The following is an 18,753-nucleotide window of genomic DNA, read 5'->3' as shown; positions in this document are numbered from 1 at the left end:
ATGTAACACACATCGAGGTTTATAATTGTACATGTAATTATTTCATAATGCCTACCGACAATAACTGAAAGTGTTGTTACACAATGTTAACTTCCTCGGTGGTGCAGTGGTCAAATCGGCTGTGTAAATCAGAGGGGGTTAATTGTCATTCAATAACCTCTGATTGACCAATCAGAATCGCCCCTTATTTTGAAGAGCAGAAATGATGTTCAAACAGACACTTATTGGAACACGTAACTAGCGTAGTTCTTCACTCAGTGTCGTCATCGGGGGCACGGGTGGCCCAGTCGTCTAAGGCGCCCCGATTCGCTGTGCAGAGTTGCGTCCCTTGGGTACGCCAGAAACCTATGATTGTGGGTTCGAATCCCGGTTCGCCCCGATTATGTTTCTAGGTTTGTCAGTACCATACCCGTGCTCATGGGTTTCACCGAAGTGGTAAACGTCTGAGACCTGCATCACTTCGGGCTTTCCTCGCACATCAAGCTGACACGCCGTGATATAACTGGAATACTGTTAAAAGTGGCGTTAAACACAACTCACTTACTCACTCAGTGTCGACATATGTTGGATACAGCTGCAGTGCCATCATGCCCTTCGCTCCTATTGTACAGAATAGTGTTAGCACACACAGAAACCACAGCACACTGGGAAAACGATCTGATGTTTATTTGATTGTTGTCTAATAATGTGCTCACTACTAACCAAAACAGTTTCAAAAGGTAACAAGCGTATAGTCGACGAAGTCATCTATATGCCCCGCCCATTTTATGGTCACAAACCAGGTAACTGCCCCAACATTTCTCTTAGCCCATGTCACAATAGCTGCAATGAATTTCAAAAACTCCTTAATATCCAATGGCACCAGTTCAGTATGTGCTTTATATATAGACATGCAATGTTTGGCAAGGAAATATTTAACAGTATATTTGTTATACTCAATTAGTAAACCCACCCTATATTAAAACTTAAATCCAACATGTTGTCATGGAAACATAAACAATACCAATTCCTAAAATTCCTAAATAGCAAAAGACACCTGTTCAGTATATGCCTGATAGACATGCAAAGTTTTTAAGAAAGTATTGAACAGTTACGCTCCGGAAATGAACACCACCCTTATAGAACCTAAGTCCAACTTGTTGCCATGGAAACGTAAAAAAATAAAAAATAAAAAATTCCTAAAAAGCAAAAGGCACCAGTTCAGCGTGAGTCTGATAGACATGCAAAGTTTCGTAGAGAAATATTTAACGGTTTCTGAGTTATGCCCCGGAAGCGATTTCGGGACGCACGCACACACGCACGGACGGACGGACGGACGGACGGACATAACCCATTTCAATATACCCCGCCAACTTCGTTGGGGCGGGGGATAATGATATACTTGATATTATCGTTACGATTTTGACAAAAGGAAAGATGTGTTAGTTAATGGAGGGGGAAGAACGAAATATGATAATAGTCCACGGCAATAGCAAGTGACCAGCTACATGTATTTGAGGCTGTATCCACAAGAAGAAAGTTTAAAATGGTTTCTATATTTGCTACGCAACTACGTTTATACATTTGATTTAATAATTTGTAAAACAATGTAAAAAGAGACCATTTGTGGTTGTACTAATTTCAAATTGCTGTTGATTAAAATTAAATTTATTTGCAACATTTTAGAGTTGCGTACATATCACCTTGGCTCACTGTACCTTCTCCTAACATGTTATCACGATAACATACTAAATGAAAGAGCATATATAATAAGGAAAAACATACAATATATCACAACATATGTTACATGTTACAACATATATCATATGTATATATCCAGTGAAACACAGTTAGTCTACGTCTAGCTACATCTTTAATACGGAAATTTATTAAACCGAACGATATTGCCAAATCTTGGGTTGAAATTGGGTTTAACATTACCTTCAAGATTCTTAAACTCATAAGGCGTGCATGCACGTGCGTTCGTGCGTGCGCGTGTGTGTGGCTGCTTGTACTAGTCCGGACAAATGCCGGTTTCATAGTGCTAGGCCACTGAGCTAAGATGCCACAGCCTTGTTTTATCCCCTTAGTTCCGAGCGGAAGGAAGGGTAACAACTGTTTCCATTTTATGTATTTTGGTATGACGATGCCATGGGATCGATCCATCGATTTCGCAAGGAACGGAAGCGTCCGTATTAACGTGGTTTCACATATTGTTGTGCATTAAACTAGTGTGTTTACAAACGGAAATGGAATGGAATACTTTCTATGCCGTTGGTTCTGTGAAGCAGAGAGCTTAATAATTGTTTATTGTTCAACGTCGAACAGTATTCCATCTTTATCACGGCCATCTGTAAATAGTCGTGTCTGGGCAAGACAATCAAGTGATTGACATCATGAGTATCGATCTGTGCAACTTAGTTACGATGACATGCATCAACCCAGTCCGCGAGTCTGACCGCCCGATCCCGTTAGTCGCTTGTTACCACAAGCATGGGTTGCTGAAGACCAATTTTAACATGGTTCTTCACGGAAGACAAGTATGGTTGCTGACGACCAATTCTAACCAGGCTCTTCACGGAAGACAAGCATGGGTTGCCGAAGGCCAATTCTAACCAGGATCTTCACGGAAGACAAGTATGGGTTACTGAAGACCTATTCTAACCAGGATCTTCACGGGTGACAAGCATGGGTTGCTGCAGATCAATTCTAACCAGGATCTTCACGTAAGATAGACATGGGTTGCTGAAGACCAATTCTAAACAGGATCTTCACGGAAGACAGGTATGGGTTGCTGCAGACCAATTCTAAACAGGATCTTCACGGAAGATAAGCATGGGTTGCTGAAGACCAATTCTAAACAGGATCTTCACGGAAGACAAGCATGGGTTGCCGAAGGCCAATTCTAACCAGGATCTTCACGGAAGACAAGCATGGGTTGCTGAAGACCAATTCTAAACAGGATCTTCACGGAAGACAAGCATGGGTTGCCGAAGGCCAATTCTAACCAGGATCTTCACGGAAGACAAGCATGGGTTGCTGAAGGCCAATTCTAACCAGGATCTTCACGGGTGACAAACGTGGGTTGCCGAAGGCCAATTCTAAACAGGATCTTCACGGAACACAAGCATGGATTGCCGAAGGCCAATTCTAACCAGGATCTTCACGGAAGACAAGCATGGGTTGCTGAAGGCCAATTCTAACCAGGATCTTTACGGGTGACAAACGTGGGTTGCCGAAGGCCAATTCTAACACGGATTTTCATGGGAGACATGCATGGATTGCTGAAGACCAATTCTAACCAGGATCTTCACGGAAGACAAACATGGGTTGCTGAAGACCAATTCTAACCCGGATCTTAATGGGTGACAAGTATGGGTTGTTGAAGACTACTAATAACCCTTATCCTCACGGGGGACAACCATGGGTTGCTGAAGACTAATAATAACCCGTATCTTCACAGGAAACAGTCATGGGTTGCTGAAGATCAGTTATAACCCGGATCTCAGCACAAGAGAGCTGAATGTTCTACGGAGGCCTGTTCATCTTCAGGACAGATGTTTCCAGTGTCTGACGCTAGTATTCCAACACATCATCTACTTAACCAACCATATGAAGCACCACAACACAACATAACACAACACAACACAACACAACATACACACCGCACTAACCTTTAGATGGATACGTCGAGGCAGGCGAGAAATGGCATTCAGTGTTGTGAATTAGACTGACGGGCAAAAGAGTGAATACACCCATGTCTGATGGTGGCTAAACATGGTTATTCGATTTGATACTGGTTGTATGTCGGACCTTAACTTTACAGTGTTTTCAGTAGTAAGCATTTAAGCGAGTTTCGGCTGTTACAACCACAGATATTTTGCAAACTGGCCAAAAACTGAGATTGCCATCAAGACAAGATCAAATTATGTTCGGTTATACAATAACAGCAGCCGGTGCATCTACAAACGTATTGTCACACTTTCATAATGAGTAGTTCCTGCCTAATCTTTGTGAGATCTTCATTTCAAATTTAATTACGTGCAAGTAACAATGTTAATGGTTTTGCCATGCACATTATATAAACAATATTTAGTTTAGCTTCATTTCTCATTCCTCTGACTGTGAACCTTGGTTGATGTTCAGACAGTAGGTAAGACATTTTATGTTTGTTCGTATGTAAAAAACTTGAGTGAGTGAGTGAGTTGGGTTTAACGCCGCTTTAAACTGTATGCTAGTTATAGCATGGCGTGTCAGCTTGATGTGGGAGGAAAACCCTTTGTGATGCAGGTCTCAGACGTTTACCACTTCGGGTACCACGAGCACGGGTATGGTGCTGATAAACCTAGAAACATACTAGGAACGAACTGGGATTCGAACGCACGATCATAGGTCCAAGGACCGCAGTTCTGCAATATCTGATTGCGGCGCCTTAGACTACTTGGCTACCCGTGCCCAGGTACTTGAAATTTTTTTGGTAAATTTCCATGCACCCAACTACAGTCTGTTGTCATTTGAACATATATTAACCTACCTCCATAATCTGCGAAATTCCAGCTCCTTGCAGCGAAACGTTCAAGCGCGCTGTATAGTGCCATTGACGTTTCGTGTACGTGATGTTCAAAGTCTAAACATTTAAACAAATTGTCGTCTTGAAGCTCACGTGGCATTATGGCCATAATCAAATGCTTCGAATCTCACTTTTCACGTTGGGATAAATCATGAACATGGCGGTAATATATACCCTTAGTAGGGGACACTCGGAAATAACTATATATTTCTAACATTGTAAGATAAGATTGTAATTGTATTGATGTTTGTTTCCAGTGATAGTATGGTAATGATGAGCGAGTTGTGGTGATGTATAATAGTAGACGCCAACGGAGGGTAAGATGGGAAATTTCAAAGTTGACGTTTTTGGATCAGTAGCGCGTAATACCGCCACGGGTTGGTCAACATTCATTCACTCGACGAGTATTACTGCGTACGGGTCTCCCAATGGCGGTAGTAGGGTGTCTGTTCCACTCCTCTTGCAGCGCCTGGCCACGTTCAGCCAACGTAGTCGACGGCCTGTTACTTTGACGCACACGTCTCCCCATCATGCCCAGGCGTGTTCAGTGGGGGAAAAGGTCTGGGCTCATTGCTGGCCATGGCATTCTATGGATGATGTGCTGCTGGAGGTGGACATTGACGATTCGTGCACGGTGAGCACGGACGTTGTCGTCCTGAGAGACAAAACGTCGACGTACGCGCCTTGCAAACGGGTGTATGTTGTACCGATAGTACTGTCCAGTGACCCTTCCTGCACAATGTGGGGTGGGTTTCGCTCAGTTATGGTGATGCAACACCACACCATAACAAATCCACCGGCAAATCTGTCATGAGGTCTCATGTTAACATTGGCTTGGCGTTCATTTCGACCTCGCCAGACACAACCACGCCTACAAAGGAAGAGGAAAGTGAATTGGGACTCATCTGAAAACATGACACCTAGCCAGCGCCGATTACCTCAGTTTCAAAGTCGTGTACACCATTGACGACTGTTGGCAATATGATGATGATCTCCCACACTTAGCCAACACACCGTGATATTAGACTAGTTTGCTGGCTCCAGAGCCTTGCGTTCCTCGCCGAGCTTCAAGTGGAGGAGGCAAAGGGCAGGGAACCAGACCGTGTCTAGCCATGACATATAACCGCTCACTCACTCACTCACTCTGCCACTGGTAGGTATGTCTCCGAGGTTATGTCCAGTATGTATCTATGTATTTTAGTATTTTGGTCGCATTTCACTCGTTAACTTGTTAGCTGGAGACGCTCTCATAATCATGGATAACAAGCCTCGATGTAAAGGCGTATGAATTTACTGCGTTTTTTTATGATAATGTATTATATGATGGATTTAAGTATGTAATGTCATTTGCCATCTCATGGAATACAGCCCTTCTGACAATCTGGGTAATACAGAAGGCTGCAGTGTTGGGGAGTCTTCACATTCTCCGAAATGTTTTGGGTGGGTTTGACTAGGCAGCGCTTCCTGGGAGAAGTCCCATTCGCTGTCAATGACATGCTATATTACTGACTTATAACGTTCTCTGTTCGACCAAGCCTCGTCTCTACCACTTGGACACCGCCACAAGCTACCTGACCATGGGTCTCTGGGAAACATTCATCATTCTTGCTGGTTGTGTGAGTATAGTTTCCTGTTCCCTGCATGGTTAATATCTAGGTGTCGACTGCCTTGTATCTCCCTGTGTGTCGACTTCCCTACATGGGAACGATGTGTCTCGTTTACCCCGTTGTAATATTGCTGGAATATCGCCAAAGCGGTATAAAACCATACTCACTCATTCAGATTCTCAACTCTTCTGAACACAGCATATATATATGTTTTGGATGTCACCTTCTGTATTAATGATTCATAATGTTTCGAGGCTACTTCTTGTCCACCCGATGAAGGGATCATCCAGCCGATGAAGTGATCGTCCACCCGCCGAAGTGATCGTCCACCCGATAAAGGGATCATCCACCCAAAAAAGAAATCATCCACCCGATGAAGTGATCATCCATCCGATAAAGGCATCATCCACCCGCCGAAGTGATCGTCCACCCGATAAAGGGATCATCCACCCTATAAAGAAAGCATCCACCCTATAAAGAAATCATCCACCCGATGAAGTGATCGTCCATCCGATAAAGGCATCATCCACTCGACGAAGTGATCGTCCACACGATAATGGCATCATCCACCAGATGAAGTGATCGTCTTCCCGATGAAGGGATCGTCCACCCGATGAAGGGATCGTCCACCCGATTAAGGAACAAAAAGTAGCCTTGAAATGTTGTAATCGAGAATACAGAAATTGAAATCAATACGGCCGGTGTCTGCAGGAATCAATTTTTAAAATTGCTATCAAAGACCACACAATTTATGTTCCCAGGTCGCCGTCTCCTGGCAACAGGGCACCACCACAAGCACAGAGTGAGTACCAGATGTCCTCTTCTTTCCTGTATTTCCCCTGACCCCGAGTAACAGTGGAGCACAGGGGTGTAATTTCGCCACAAACGCCCAAATTATCTTCCCTGAAATTTCGACCAAAGGGTTTTCGATCACCATAATGCCCTAGTTCCTTCTGAGGCGAGTTTATCCCCCTTTTGTTGTTGTATTTACCCATTTTTGATTAATATGCTTCGGAGAACGTATTGTCAAGAAAAATGGATCCTCCGTTATCGACCGCAACAAACTAAGGACTTTTTCCTTGGCGTTTTTACTCTTTTCCTCCAAATTCTGGAGGTGGTTCCATGACATTTCCTATCGGCCAAATAAGAGTACGAAAACACCTGTGAAGATCAGGTTAGATTAGGTCTTCAGCAACCCATGCTTGCCGTAAAAAGCGACTATGCTTGTCGTAAGAAGCGACTTACGTGATCGGGTGGTCAGGCTCGCTGACTTGGTTGACGCATGTCATCGTATCTCAGTCGCGTAGATCTGTGCTCATGATGTCAGTCACTGGATTGTCTGGTCCAGACTCGATTATTTACACACCGCCGTCATATAGCTGGAATATTGCTGAGTGTGGCGTTAAAAAGGAAACAAACAAACAAAACTATATTACCTCCGGGTTATATCAAAATATGCGGATGCGTAGTGGGGCCACGGTGAAATGTTTTTTTGTCTGAGTATCTCCTTCGTAGGACTTAGTATCTCCTACGTAGGCCTTAGTATCTCCTACGTAGGACTTACTATCTCTTACGTAGGAGATAGTAAGTCCTACGTAGGAGATACTAAGGCCTACGTAGGGGATAATAAGGCCTACGTAGGAGATAATAAGTCCTACGTAGGAGATAAGTCCTACGTAGGAGATACTTAGACAAACAAAAATTTCAACGTGGCCCTACTACGCTTCCGTAAAAGTATAATATATTGTTTGATGAACATTAACATTCTTTATGGCTAATTAGAGAAATTGTTCTTGAGTCAGACGTCAGTGCTGTTTCTGATGTAATAAGTACTTAAACACCTACTGCTGTGCTCACTGAATATTTGTTATTCATTGTATTTTACAGCTTCTGCAACCCCGGTAAGTAGCAATAGGGACGCCTACACATTCCGAATAAACAAGGACAAAACCATTTCTATAGTCACAAGATAAAAGCAGAAACTTTTGTACGATTCCGACTATGTCATGAGCATGTGTTTATGCCAAAAAGGTGGCACCCATAAAAACACATGCAAAGGCAAGTCAAAAGTTCATCAGAGAAAAACACGAACCCATGTGGTACAAGTCAAAATAGGGAACTGCATCGGACATCATTTTGGCAACTGATTCGTCACATTCACAAATGGTCTCTCCATAAAAATTTTGAAAGCTTTTCTAAGGCCTGTCATGCTGTAACCCTGATCCAACAACTTTGGAGCGAGTGCCGTATGCCACTCTTTGAAATCTTCCTGGAAAGAACGTGTTCGACTGTACCTCAAAAGTTGTGAAATGTGGGCACCAAAGGCTGGAGCTGTTGGAATATTGATCGATAGAAATGGAAAGTTGATAACTGGAATGTTGAACCATCCTCTTGTCATACAATCTTGTAGATAGTGTGTTGTTTCTCTGGATCTTATGAATAGATCTAAATATGAAAGGGGCGACATGAACCAGTGTATCTGAATAAGGCCCAGGGTGAGCATTTGAACCAAATTTGAAATTACTACACAACCGTCCTTTTGACAACGACGGTTACACAGAGACCGAGAAGGCAATCAAGTACGTAAGGGACACGTTCCTCCCTCAAGCCCGCGCTGGGGTGAAGAAAGTGTGTGTCGTGCTGACTGACGGCAACTCCCAGGAAGGAAGGAAGACACATCGAGAAGCCAACCTTACCCGAGCGGCTGGGATGGAGATGATTGCCATAGGGGTCGGCAGTGTGTCCCGGCGACGAGAGCAACGTGTTCACCGTCTCCAACTACAATTCCCTGAACACCATCAACGACGGTTTCTTGTTCATACAGTACTTTTGCCTCTGCTTTGGTGACTTTGTTGTGATGTAGATATATATCGTGTAAATTTTGGTTTGAAAATGAGAGTATTACAATACTTGACACATGGTAGAAGAAATACACTATGTTTTGTATATATGTCACATTTACAACCATCCGAAAATGCTTAAAAGAATAAAACTATTGTAGTTGTGGAACATCCAACTATCATATAATCATGTTTCTACAGAACCTCATACTTTTCTTAAAGGCCGTACTCGTGTTGAACGGGTGGGAACAACGTGTGGCTTAACTAAAGTATCAGCCTGCTCTGGCATCCTTGCCGATACCACCAGCCCAGTGGGGTAGCCTAGTGGGTTACGTGTTTGCACGCCACGCTGAAAACCCTGGTTCGATTCCCCACATGGGTACAATGTGTGAAGGACGTTTTTAGTTTTCCCTGCCGTGATATTGTTGGTATATTGCTAAAGGCGGCGTAAAACCAGACTCACTCACTCACCATGCAGTCATCCCTGGTTTAAAAGGCTTGAGAATGTTTCTTCATAGCTTGACGGATACAAACTGACGGATAAAAGAAAGTCTACCTACTTTGTTTTGTTTGTAATTGAAAATTAACGCAGCAGTTGTTAAATCTAATTATGTCTATTTAAATATCACTCATTCCTACAACAGCTTGTACAAAGTAATCTGCGGTTGGGTAATGTTGTGTCAAAATACATTTGTTCAATGGAGGGGTTAGAAATGAATTAGCAACCACGTGACCCCTACCATGTTTGAAATGTTGTACATTTGAACCGAAAAAAGAAATTTATTGATTGTCAAAGAAATGATGTAAAAATAGCCAACAGCAGTTGTGTATCATGCAAACATTCATATAATAATATTGCTACCTTCAGATATTTTCAATTGAAAATCAAACATTTAATAAAATCAACTGAGAGTTTCTAATGTCCTTCTCGGTTTAGCTTCGGTACTCGCATACATTCTGGCACGTTAATATCTTTCAGCATGCAGGCACACGCCACTCGACGTAGCCTTTGTCATCGACGGTTCAACAAGCATACGTAGAGATGATTTTACAAGGGGGATAACATTCGTGAAGGAGTTTGTTGCCCTTTTGAACATCAGGCCGGATCAGGCACGAGTTGCTGCTGTTGCCTTTGCTGACAATGTATTCACGCAGGATGATTTTGGTTTTGCTGAACACACCAACCTAGCCAGCTTGCAACAAGGAATCACTGCGATTCGGCAAAGATTTGGGAACACAGGTACCGGCAATGCAATCAAGTACGTAAGGGACACGTTCCTCCCTCAAGCCCGCGCTGGGGTGAAGAAAGTGTGTATCGTGCTGACTGACGGCAACTCCCAGGAAGGAAGGAAGACACATCGAGAAGCCAACCTTACCCGAGCGGCTGGGATGGAGATGATTGCCATAGGGGTCGGCAGTGTGTCCCGACAGGAGCTGAGGAACATTGCCGGCGACGAGAGCAACGTGTTCTCCGTCTCCAACTACAATTCCCTGAACACCATCAAAGAACAGCTTGCCAACGAAACATGTCATGGTACGTTGACTTGATTGTTGTTGAGGTTAAGATTGTTTTCCTTACTTCCACCGAGTTGATAAATTCATGAACTTGTCTAAATTCAGCTACGTGCCTTGTCTAATTCAACACAAAGATAATGTTATGCTTGGTCATTTATACATTTAGACTGCGAACATATGCCTTTCAAAACTGTTTCTAAGTCATGACATTGTTATTTTGCAGTTGATCCGCCAGTGGTGGGTAGGTGAACATTTGACGATTTTCTAATCAGTTGCTTAGATTATAATTCATGCAGAAAATCCAGAGTTCGAGACTTAAGGGATTCAAATTTTAATCCCGTGGAATGTAATCCGCATTCTGTTTCTCTGATGTAAGTCTAAGCATATGCTGACCGCCTCAGTGGAGCGCCCCCGGAGAGCGGAAGGTCCGGGGTTCGATCCCCGGCTGCGTCATACCAAAAGACGTTAAAAGATGGTACTTGTTGTTACCCTGTCTGCGCTCGGCATTAAGGGGCTAAAGCAAGGACTGGTCGGCTCGGAGTCAGTATACTGTGTCTGTGTGGGGTATTCATGTTAAACTGCGGCATGGTATCTCTGTGGGCTAGCACTATAATTCGGCATCAGTCCGGACCAATACAAGCAGCCACACACACACAAACACACACACACAAACACACACCGCTATATAAGTGCAATAATCTTAGACGCGACGTTAAACCCAATTTCACCCCTTCTCACCTCACCATTTGCAATTATTTTCTATGTCTCACATAATATTACTGATCATTGTGACCACGAGTTAAAAGTAGAAACCTGACATGTTGGAATTGCAGGTTTATCTTAACGGACGATATATGTCCATGTGTAACAATATTACTTCCTCCACAGTGTGCCGAGACAGGCCTATCGACATCTCATTTATCCTTGATGCATCACGGAGCATCGGGAGTTATGCCATCTTCAACCAGAGTCTGCAGTTCGCCAAGGACTTTGTCAGAAAGTTCAACGTATCTCCAGAGCAGGCGCGTTTTTCCCTCATCACCTTTGCGCACGGCACCTATAACAACTCCGCCTTCTACTTCAACACCCACAACAACAAACAGGGCGTCCTGGACGCCATATCTGCTGTTCCCTTCGCAGCTGGCGGCCGAACTGACACAGGTCTCGGAATTGCCTTCATGCGAGTGGAACAAATGTTGGCTCACAGACGACCCAGTGCTACCCATATCGCCATTGTAATGACCGACGGTGACTCCCATGAACCACAGAAAACACGCACAGAAGCAGCTCTGGCTCGAGATGACGACATCAACATGTTCGCTATCGGTGTTGGAAACAGAATCCAGATAACAGAGCTGCGAAACATAGCTGGAAACTCGGCTAATGTGGTTAGGACCACAAGCTATGGTGCCTTGAGCACCATCCTTGACATTCTGGATAACAAGATATGTGAACTTGGTAGGTTTGATATGACTGTAAAACCCAGAGCAAATAGATTTCTTGCTTTTCGTAAGACCCTACCAAATAAAACCAGTTATTGTTTTAATTAAAACTTTGAGCCTAGATGTTTTTAAAAAATACATCTTGCAACAATATTTATTGAGGCAGCCTGAAGCATTGTGTTTTGTTTAAGCATTTTCTTGGACAATCAAATGGTCAATCGCTAAGTCTCCCTTGGCATACATCAGGGGCGGTCGGGTAGCCTAGTGGATAAAGGGTTCGCTCGTCACGCCGAAAACCCGGGTTCGATTCCCGATATGGGTACAATGTGTGAAGTACATTTCTGGTGTCCCCCGCCGTGATATTGCTGGAATATTGCTAAAAGCGGCGTAAAACCATACTCACTCACTCACTTGGCATACATCAGAGTGAGTTAGTGAGTATTTTTACGCCGCATTAAGCAATATTCCAGCAATATCACGGCGCCCCCGTGATGGGGACCAGAAATGGGCTTAACACATTGTACTCATTTGGGGAATCGAACCCGGGTCTTCGGCGTGAAGAGCGAACGCTTTAACCACTAGGCTACCAATATACATCAGAGAACATTTTCAATACATTTCCTAACATTTTAGAGTATACACAGATCTTATCCGAACCGCTGTAGTGAGTGAGTATAGTTTTACGCCGCTTTTAGCAATATTCCAGCAATATCACGGCGGGAGACACCAGAAATGGGCTTCACACACTGTACCCATGTGGGGAATCGAACCCTGGTCGTCGGCGTGAAGAGCGAACGCTTTAACCACTAGGCTACCCGACCGCCCCCGGAACTGCTGTGAAAACCGAACCAATTGTACGGTCCCTACGTTCATATCTCACAAGTAAAGTCTTACGAATCATTCATCAGATCCCATGTAAATGTGCTCAAATCAAGTGGTTTCTTTTTAAACTTTTAACTTTTTTAAACAGCAAGGGACATAACTAATCAGGATATCTCAGAACAGGAAAACGTTCATTACCCCATGCAAATCCGGTTTGGACAGATTCTACTGTGCATGATCGCATAAAACAAAAAACCGATTTAGAGCGATTCCACTGTATGTGTTCTGTGATCTTGAACTATTTTGATGATGTCAGTGTATTCATCGCGAGTGGATCTGTTGCTTCGGGTTACACCCTGAGTAAAGCTATTGCTATGTGTATTGTGTCCATATGGAACTATATGAGCTTATGACCCACCTTGTTCTTTCAGTCAATGAATCTGATTGTCCATCCTAACGGTATGAAGTGGCAGATATATCGGGCAGCTGTATACCAAGAGCAGTCGGCATTCACGTCAGTGATCAATAAAATGCATCGCATACTGTTACCTTGTCTGTTTCTTGTTGTAGTCGTCATGGTTATGTCACGCGCCTATATACATCATGGTAGTTTCAGAAAGCCTGCCTGTGCCAGCTTCACTACCATGGTTTTGTCAAGTGAGTGAGTGAGTTTGGTTTAACGCCGTTTTTATTAGTATTCCAGTTATATCGCGGCGTGTCAGCTTAATGTGGGAGGAAAGCCCGAAGTGATGCAAGTCTCAGACGTTTACCAGTTCGGTGAAACCCACAAGCACGGGTATGGTGCTGACAAACCTAGAAACATAATCGGGGCGAACCGGGATTCGAACCCACAATCATAGGTCTCTGGCGTGCCCAAGGGACGCAACTCTGCACAGCGAATCGCGGCGCCTTAGACGACTTGGCCACCCGTGCCCCCTATTCTTTTGTGAAAGCTCCAGCCAACATGGTTGTGTCAAGCACGTACACATTTGTGCTAGCTCCAACCAACATGGATGTGTCAAGCACGTGAACATTTGTGCTAGCTCCAACCAACATGGTTGTGTCAAGCACGTGAACATTTGTGCTAGCTCCAGCCAACATGGTTGCGTCAGCACGAATACATTTGTGAAATCTCCAGCCAAAATGGTTGCGGCAGCACGAATACATTTGTGAAAGCTCCAGCCAACATGGTTGCGGCAGCACGAATACATTTGTGAAAGCTCCAGCCAACATGGCTGTGTCAAGCACGTACACCTTTTTGCTAGCTTCAGACACCATGCTTGTATCAAACACGTGTACCTTTGTGCTAGTTCGAGCGAGCATGGGAGGTGGCATCGCTTCGTAGTCTGTTGTCCATTTTCAGTCAAAATCTGAACGTAGTAATTCGTGCCATATGTGAAACATGGAAATATCTCTGGGTAACTGAAGCCATCGTCTACTGCCAAATTGACACATCATACAATCAGAGTATTCAGTGGTGTTTGTACAACTGTAAACAAACTTGCTACGACAGACAACTTGTCCGAGCTTAGGCCCCTTTTTGTAACTACATGAACACTGACAACAACCTGTCTTCCAAAAACACAGATATGTAATGATAGAAATGTGCCTGCCATCGCCTAGGAATGTTTTGGTAAGGTTACCGGTGATGACTGCTTAGACACGATTCAGGTTCATCACACAAAGGTTGCTTGATCTGCGTTGTGTGGGGTATTGCATGTCTCATGTACTCCATACGTAAATGATCTGCGCTGTGGGGAGTACTACGCTGTGGGGAGTACTACGCTGTGGGGAGTACTGCGCTGTCGTATACTCAATGCCTATATGATCTGCGTTGTGTGCGGTACTGCATGTCTCGTATACTCGATGCCTATATGATCTTCTTTGTGTGCGGTACTGCATGTCTCGTATACTCGATGGCTATATGATCTGCGTTGTGTGGGGTACTGCATGTCTCGTATACTCAATGCCTATATGATCTGCGTTGTGTGCGGTACTGCATGTCTCGTATACTCCATAACTTTATGATCGATCTGCGTTGTGTAGGGTACTATATGTCTCGTTTAATCTCTGGCTATATGATCTGCGTTAGGTGGATTAAAGCATATCTCGTTTACTCCATAGCTATATGATCTGCGTTGTGTGGGATAATGCATGTCTCGTTTACTCCATAGCTATATGATCTGCGTTGTGTGCAATACTGCAGATTATATAGCCATTGAGTAAACGAGATATGCAGTATCCTTCGTTCTCATTTTCGCTCATTCTGTCTCTATCATAGTCTCTGTCACTGTGGGCACTCGTGAAGAGCAACCTCCTCGCGGTGAGTGCTGGGTAGCGCTAATAGCTCTTCCCCCGTGTGGAACCGGGGCAGAATATTTCCACAGCACCCCATTGCTGGTCGTAAGAGGCGACCAAAGTGGGCAGCCTGTTTGCCGTGGGTTGCGCCCCTGTGTCGGTGGAGGAAGGGAGTCTGGTGGTTGAGGGCACTGGAGCCAGGATCAGTGTACCTTTTGCCCAACACACCACTTTGACCCTAACGTCACCTAGACGGGTGGTAGAATGGGCCCGATTCTATCAATCGGCTGGTCACGCCATGCCCTATGCATGGACAACTTAGTTCCAATGTTATGCAATGGTTTTGATCAGGACATCTACAAATCTTAAATATCATGTTCTGTAATATGTTTTGCCTAGAGTCCTATGCCAGAAGGCGGTGGCTCATGGGCCAATCTGGCATTATTGACCTCCGGGTTCTTTTTGTCTTAAGGTTTCTGTCTAGGGCAGAACCAGCCTGACTTTTACCCTGTTTGACATTTTTAGCTACCTGCATCTTTTTTGCTGGAGTATAGCACCCCTGTAGCCCTGGTGTTGGTAGTCGGTTTCCACTTCAACACTGTCCTTGTTGACGCTCCATGGTGGGTGGGGAACAGGGGTGTCGAATCTTTTCCTTTCATAATGGCTACCTCACAGCTCACTGGTTCTCGTTCAAAAACGAAAAGAAGGCATCTCGATACAGATAGTGTCGTGTCGTCTGATGATGAATCTTTACTTAATGTAGAATCGTGGCCACGATTTCTGGTTGTCGAAGGAGTTGATGGAGAGCCTCTCAGAATCAACCCCTTTGTGGTTTCAAAATCTATCCAAGGGATACGTGGTACAGTAAAAAACGTCATTCGTCTCCGGTCTGGTTCCCTGCTTGTGGAATGCGCCTAGAGACAACAATCTCTCAAATTTTTACAAGCACATCATTTTGCAAATACAGAGATTGTTGTCTCAGCACATAAACCTCTGAATTCATGTAGAGGCATTGTACGCGATCGTGCAAATTGCCTCTCAGACATGTCGGAAGAGGAGATTGTAGCAGAAATGAAGCCTCAGGGTGTTACATCTGTCAAACGGTTCAGTAGAAAAGATGGTGAAATATTTGTGAAGACAAACACGTACCTTTTTTACTTTTGCCCTTTCAAGGATCCCTTCATCAATCAAGGCCGGATATTTCAACATCGGAGTGGATGTGTATATACCAAATCCACTCCGTTGTTTTAAATGTCAGCAGTTCGGGCATGGAGCTAAATCCTGTCGCAACTCAGCAGTTTGCTCCCGCTGCAGTAAGAAACATGATAGCACTGACGGTAGATATGTTCAAACTGCAGTGGTGACCACATGTCGTCATCTAAATCATGCCCTTCCTTTGTGATTCAGACAAAAATACTCAAATTAAAATATACTAATGATATCTCATTCTCAGATGCTAAGAAACTGCTTCAGATTGAATCAACCTCTTCCACCCATCCACTGACCTACTCTGCTGCAGTCTCCTCTGCTGCTGTCTCCTCTGCTATCAAAGTGGATAACGGATGCCAAACAGCTATTAGCTGGGTGTCAAATGAACGAACCATGTTGTTTCAAATTGATGCTGAAGATATCACCACTTCCCCCCAATCCACTTCAACACCTTCACAAACGGAACGTCTGCCGGCAAATGAACCTCTCCCACTCACTCAATCTCTACCTGATACCCCACCTGTACCTTAAAAGTGACCAAAAAAAGGATGCGACCCAAACCAGAAAAGAAAGAAAGCAACAAAGGAAAAAAGAATCTAAGGCCCTTAAACATATTAAGGTGCCTTCAACCTTGACATTCCCTCTGGAGGTTCAAAATCTTTGAACCTTTAGATATGGAGGACACTCCATCGCTGTCATTACAGCGTAAAGGACCTTCTCCATGCTCACGATCTCCAATTGAGCCGCCATGAGTTGCTCTCCCAATTTAATCCAGTGGAATTGTAGAGGACTTCGGACCAGTTTTAATGACCTTCAGCTCTTAGTTCAAGATTTTAAACCATCGGCCTTTTGTTAGCAAGAAACGTTCCTTAAAACTACAGATAATTTTGATTTACGACAATATGATTCCTACCATGGCTTTTCCCCTACAGGGGATAAAGCAACTGGGGGATCTTCTGTTATGGTGAGACAGGGCATCATTCACAGTCCTGTTCCTCTCCATACCCCTCTTCAGGCTGTAGCAGTAGCAGCGGTTATCTGTTCATGAGAAATGGTTCTATAAAGGCAAACGTATTTCAACCGCCAACTCCTATAGATATCTTGGGTTTGTATTCTCATATACATCAAAGATGAACCAATGTGTTTCAGATCTAGCATCAAGGGGTAAACGAGCTTTAATGGAAATATTTCGCAATTTACGGAAGATTGGTTTTGTTGACACTTCAGTTTTCTTTAAAATATTTGATACTCAGATTCAACCTATTCTTTTATATGGTGCGGAAATATGGGGTGTAGACAGATTTGAAAAAATAGAACAAGTGCATATTATGGCTTGTAAGAAGTTTCTTAACGTTGGTTTGCAAACCCCAAATGCTATTGTGTATGGGGAATGCGGTCGGTACCCATTACATGTAAATGCTGTGTGTCGTTCTGTAAAGTATTGGCTAAAACTGATTGAAATGGACGAAGATAGGATACCAAGAAAATCTTATAATATGCTTGTATATAACGACAAGTGTGGTCGTCATAACTATGCTTCTTCTATTCGTTCCATATTATTTTCTCACGGATTCGGAGTAGTTTGGCTCAGTCAAGCTGTTGGCGACAAACCATCATTCATGAATAGTTTTAAAAACGTTTTGATAAATATGTTTTACCAATCATGGAATAGTACTATCAAGGCTAGTTCTAGGTACATTCTGTATAAAGAATTTAAAAGTCTCCTGGAACCAGAAAAATACCTTTCCATTATTACTGAAATAAAATATCGAAATGTTTTGATAAGGCTTAGAGCCGGGCTACTAAGACTTAAGGTAAACGAAGGTAGATGGGCTGATATTGACTTACGTTTACGACTCTGCCCCATATGTGAAACAAGTATAGAGAATGAATATCATTTTACTTTAGAATGTGAATATTACAACGATATTAGACATCTGTATTTACCAACAACATTTTGCAATAATCCAAATATGCATAAATTTAAAACGCTACTGTCATCTTCGTGTAAACAATTACTTGGAAAACTATGTAAATACCTGTATTACAGCTATGAAAGAAGACGTAATTATGAAAAGCCTGTAAACCTGTAAATTTGTACCTGGCATTACCTTTTTTCATGTACCACACTATTTCAAATGTATGTATTGTATATGGGCCAGTGGCCTTGGTACAAATAAAGACTTCTTCTTCAGTACGTAATAACATTGAATATTGTTTTTACTTTGTGTTCTTTGTATGTCCCTCCAACGTACTCTCTACGGCAGTCTGATCTTCAGGCACTGTATGACCAACTCCCTAAGCCCTGTGTTCTCATGGGAGATTTGAATGGCCATAACCCACTTTGGGGTAGTAATGACAGCAATTCAAAAGGTAAATTATTGGAGGATTTTTTCATTAATAACGACTTACGTATTTTCAATGATGGTTCTGAAACGTATCTCCATCCTGCAACTGGAAAGTATTCTTGT

General features: G+C 43.4%; 2 protein-coding genes across 2 annotated transcripts; both read left to right on the top strand.

Annotated features, from left to right (window-relative positions):
• The first annotated feature begins 6,126 nt into the window (after positions 1 to 6,126).
• On the top strand, positions 6,127 to 13,292 carry LOC139455418 (vitrin-like). Its single transcript, XM_071236974.1, has 7 exons — positions 6,127 to 6,165; positions 6,918 to 6,958; positions 8,044 to 8,057; positions 9,976 to 10,530; positions 10,735 to 10,752; positions 11,400 to 11,969; positions 13,207 to 13,292. Exons 1-7 carry the CDS (start codon positions 6,127 to 6,129, stop codon positions 13,230 to 13,232), a joined length of 1,263 nt encoding a protein of 420 aa, XP_071093075.1. The 3' UTR covers positions 13,233 to 13,292.
• Positions 13,293 to 17,318: 4,026 nt separating this feature from the next.
• LOC139455417 (uncharacterized) lies at positions 17,319 to 18,470 on the top strand. The gene has a single exon (XM_071236973.1). It carries the CDS (start codon positions 17,413 to 17,415, stop codon positions 18,373 to 18,375), a length of 963 nt encoding a protein of 320 aa, XP_071093074.1. The 5' UTR covers positions 17,319 to 17,412; the 3' UTR covers positions 18,376 to 18,470.
• The last annotated feature ends 283 nt before the right edge of the window (positions 18,471 to 18,753 follow it).

Source organism: Haliotis cracherodii, unplaced genomic scaffold (assembly GCF_022045235.1).
Source record: "Haliotis cracherodii isolate W230 unplaced genomic scaffold, xgHalCrac1.p SCAF_11, whole genome shotgun sequence".
In the NCBI taxonomy this organism is placed as follows: Eukaryota; Metazoa; Mollusca; class Gastropoda; order Lepetellida; family Haliotidae; genus Haliotis; species Haliotis cracherodii.
Note: the sequence above shows the minus strand (reverse complement) of the source record. Positions and strands in the feature narration are given on the sequence as shown.

Bases quoted from the DNA above. Each gene is read 5' to 3' on its own strand.
- LOC139455418 (XM_071236974.1), top strand. From the start codon at position 6,127: ATGGGTCTCTGGGAAACATTCATCATTCTTGCTGGTTGT. The intron at 6,166-6,917 runs GTGAGTATAGTT...TTATGTTCCCAG, and splicing joins TCATCATTCTTGCTGGTTGT to GTCGCCGTCTCCTGGCAACA. The intron at 11,970-13,206 runs GTAGGTTTGATA...TTGTTCTTTCAG, and splicing joins TAACAAGATATGTGAACTTG to TCAATGAATCTGATTGTCCA.
- LOC139455417 (XM_071236973.1), top strand. From the start codon at position 17,413: ATGAACCAATGTGTTTCAGATCTAGCATCAAGGGGTAAACGAGCTTTA.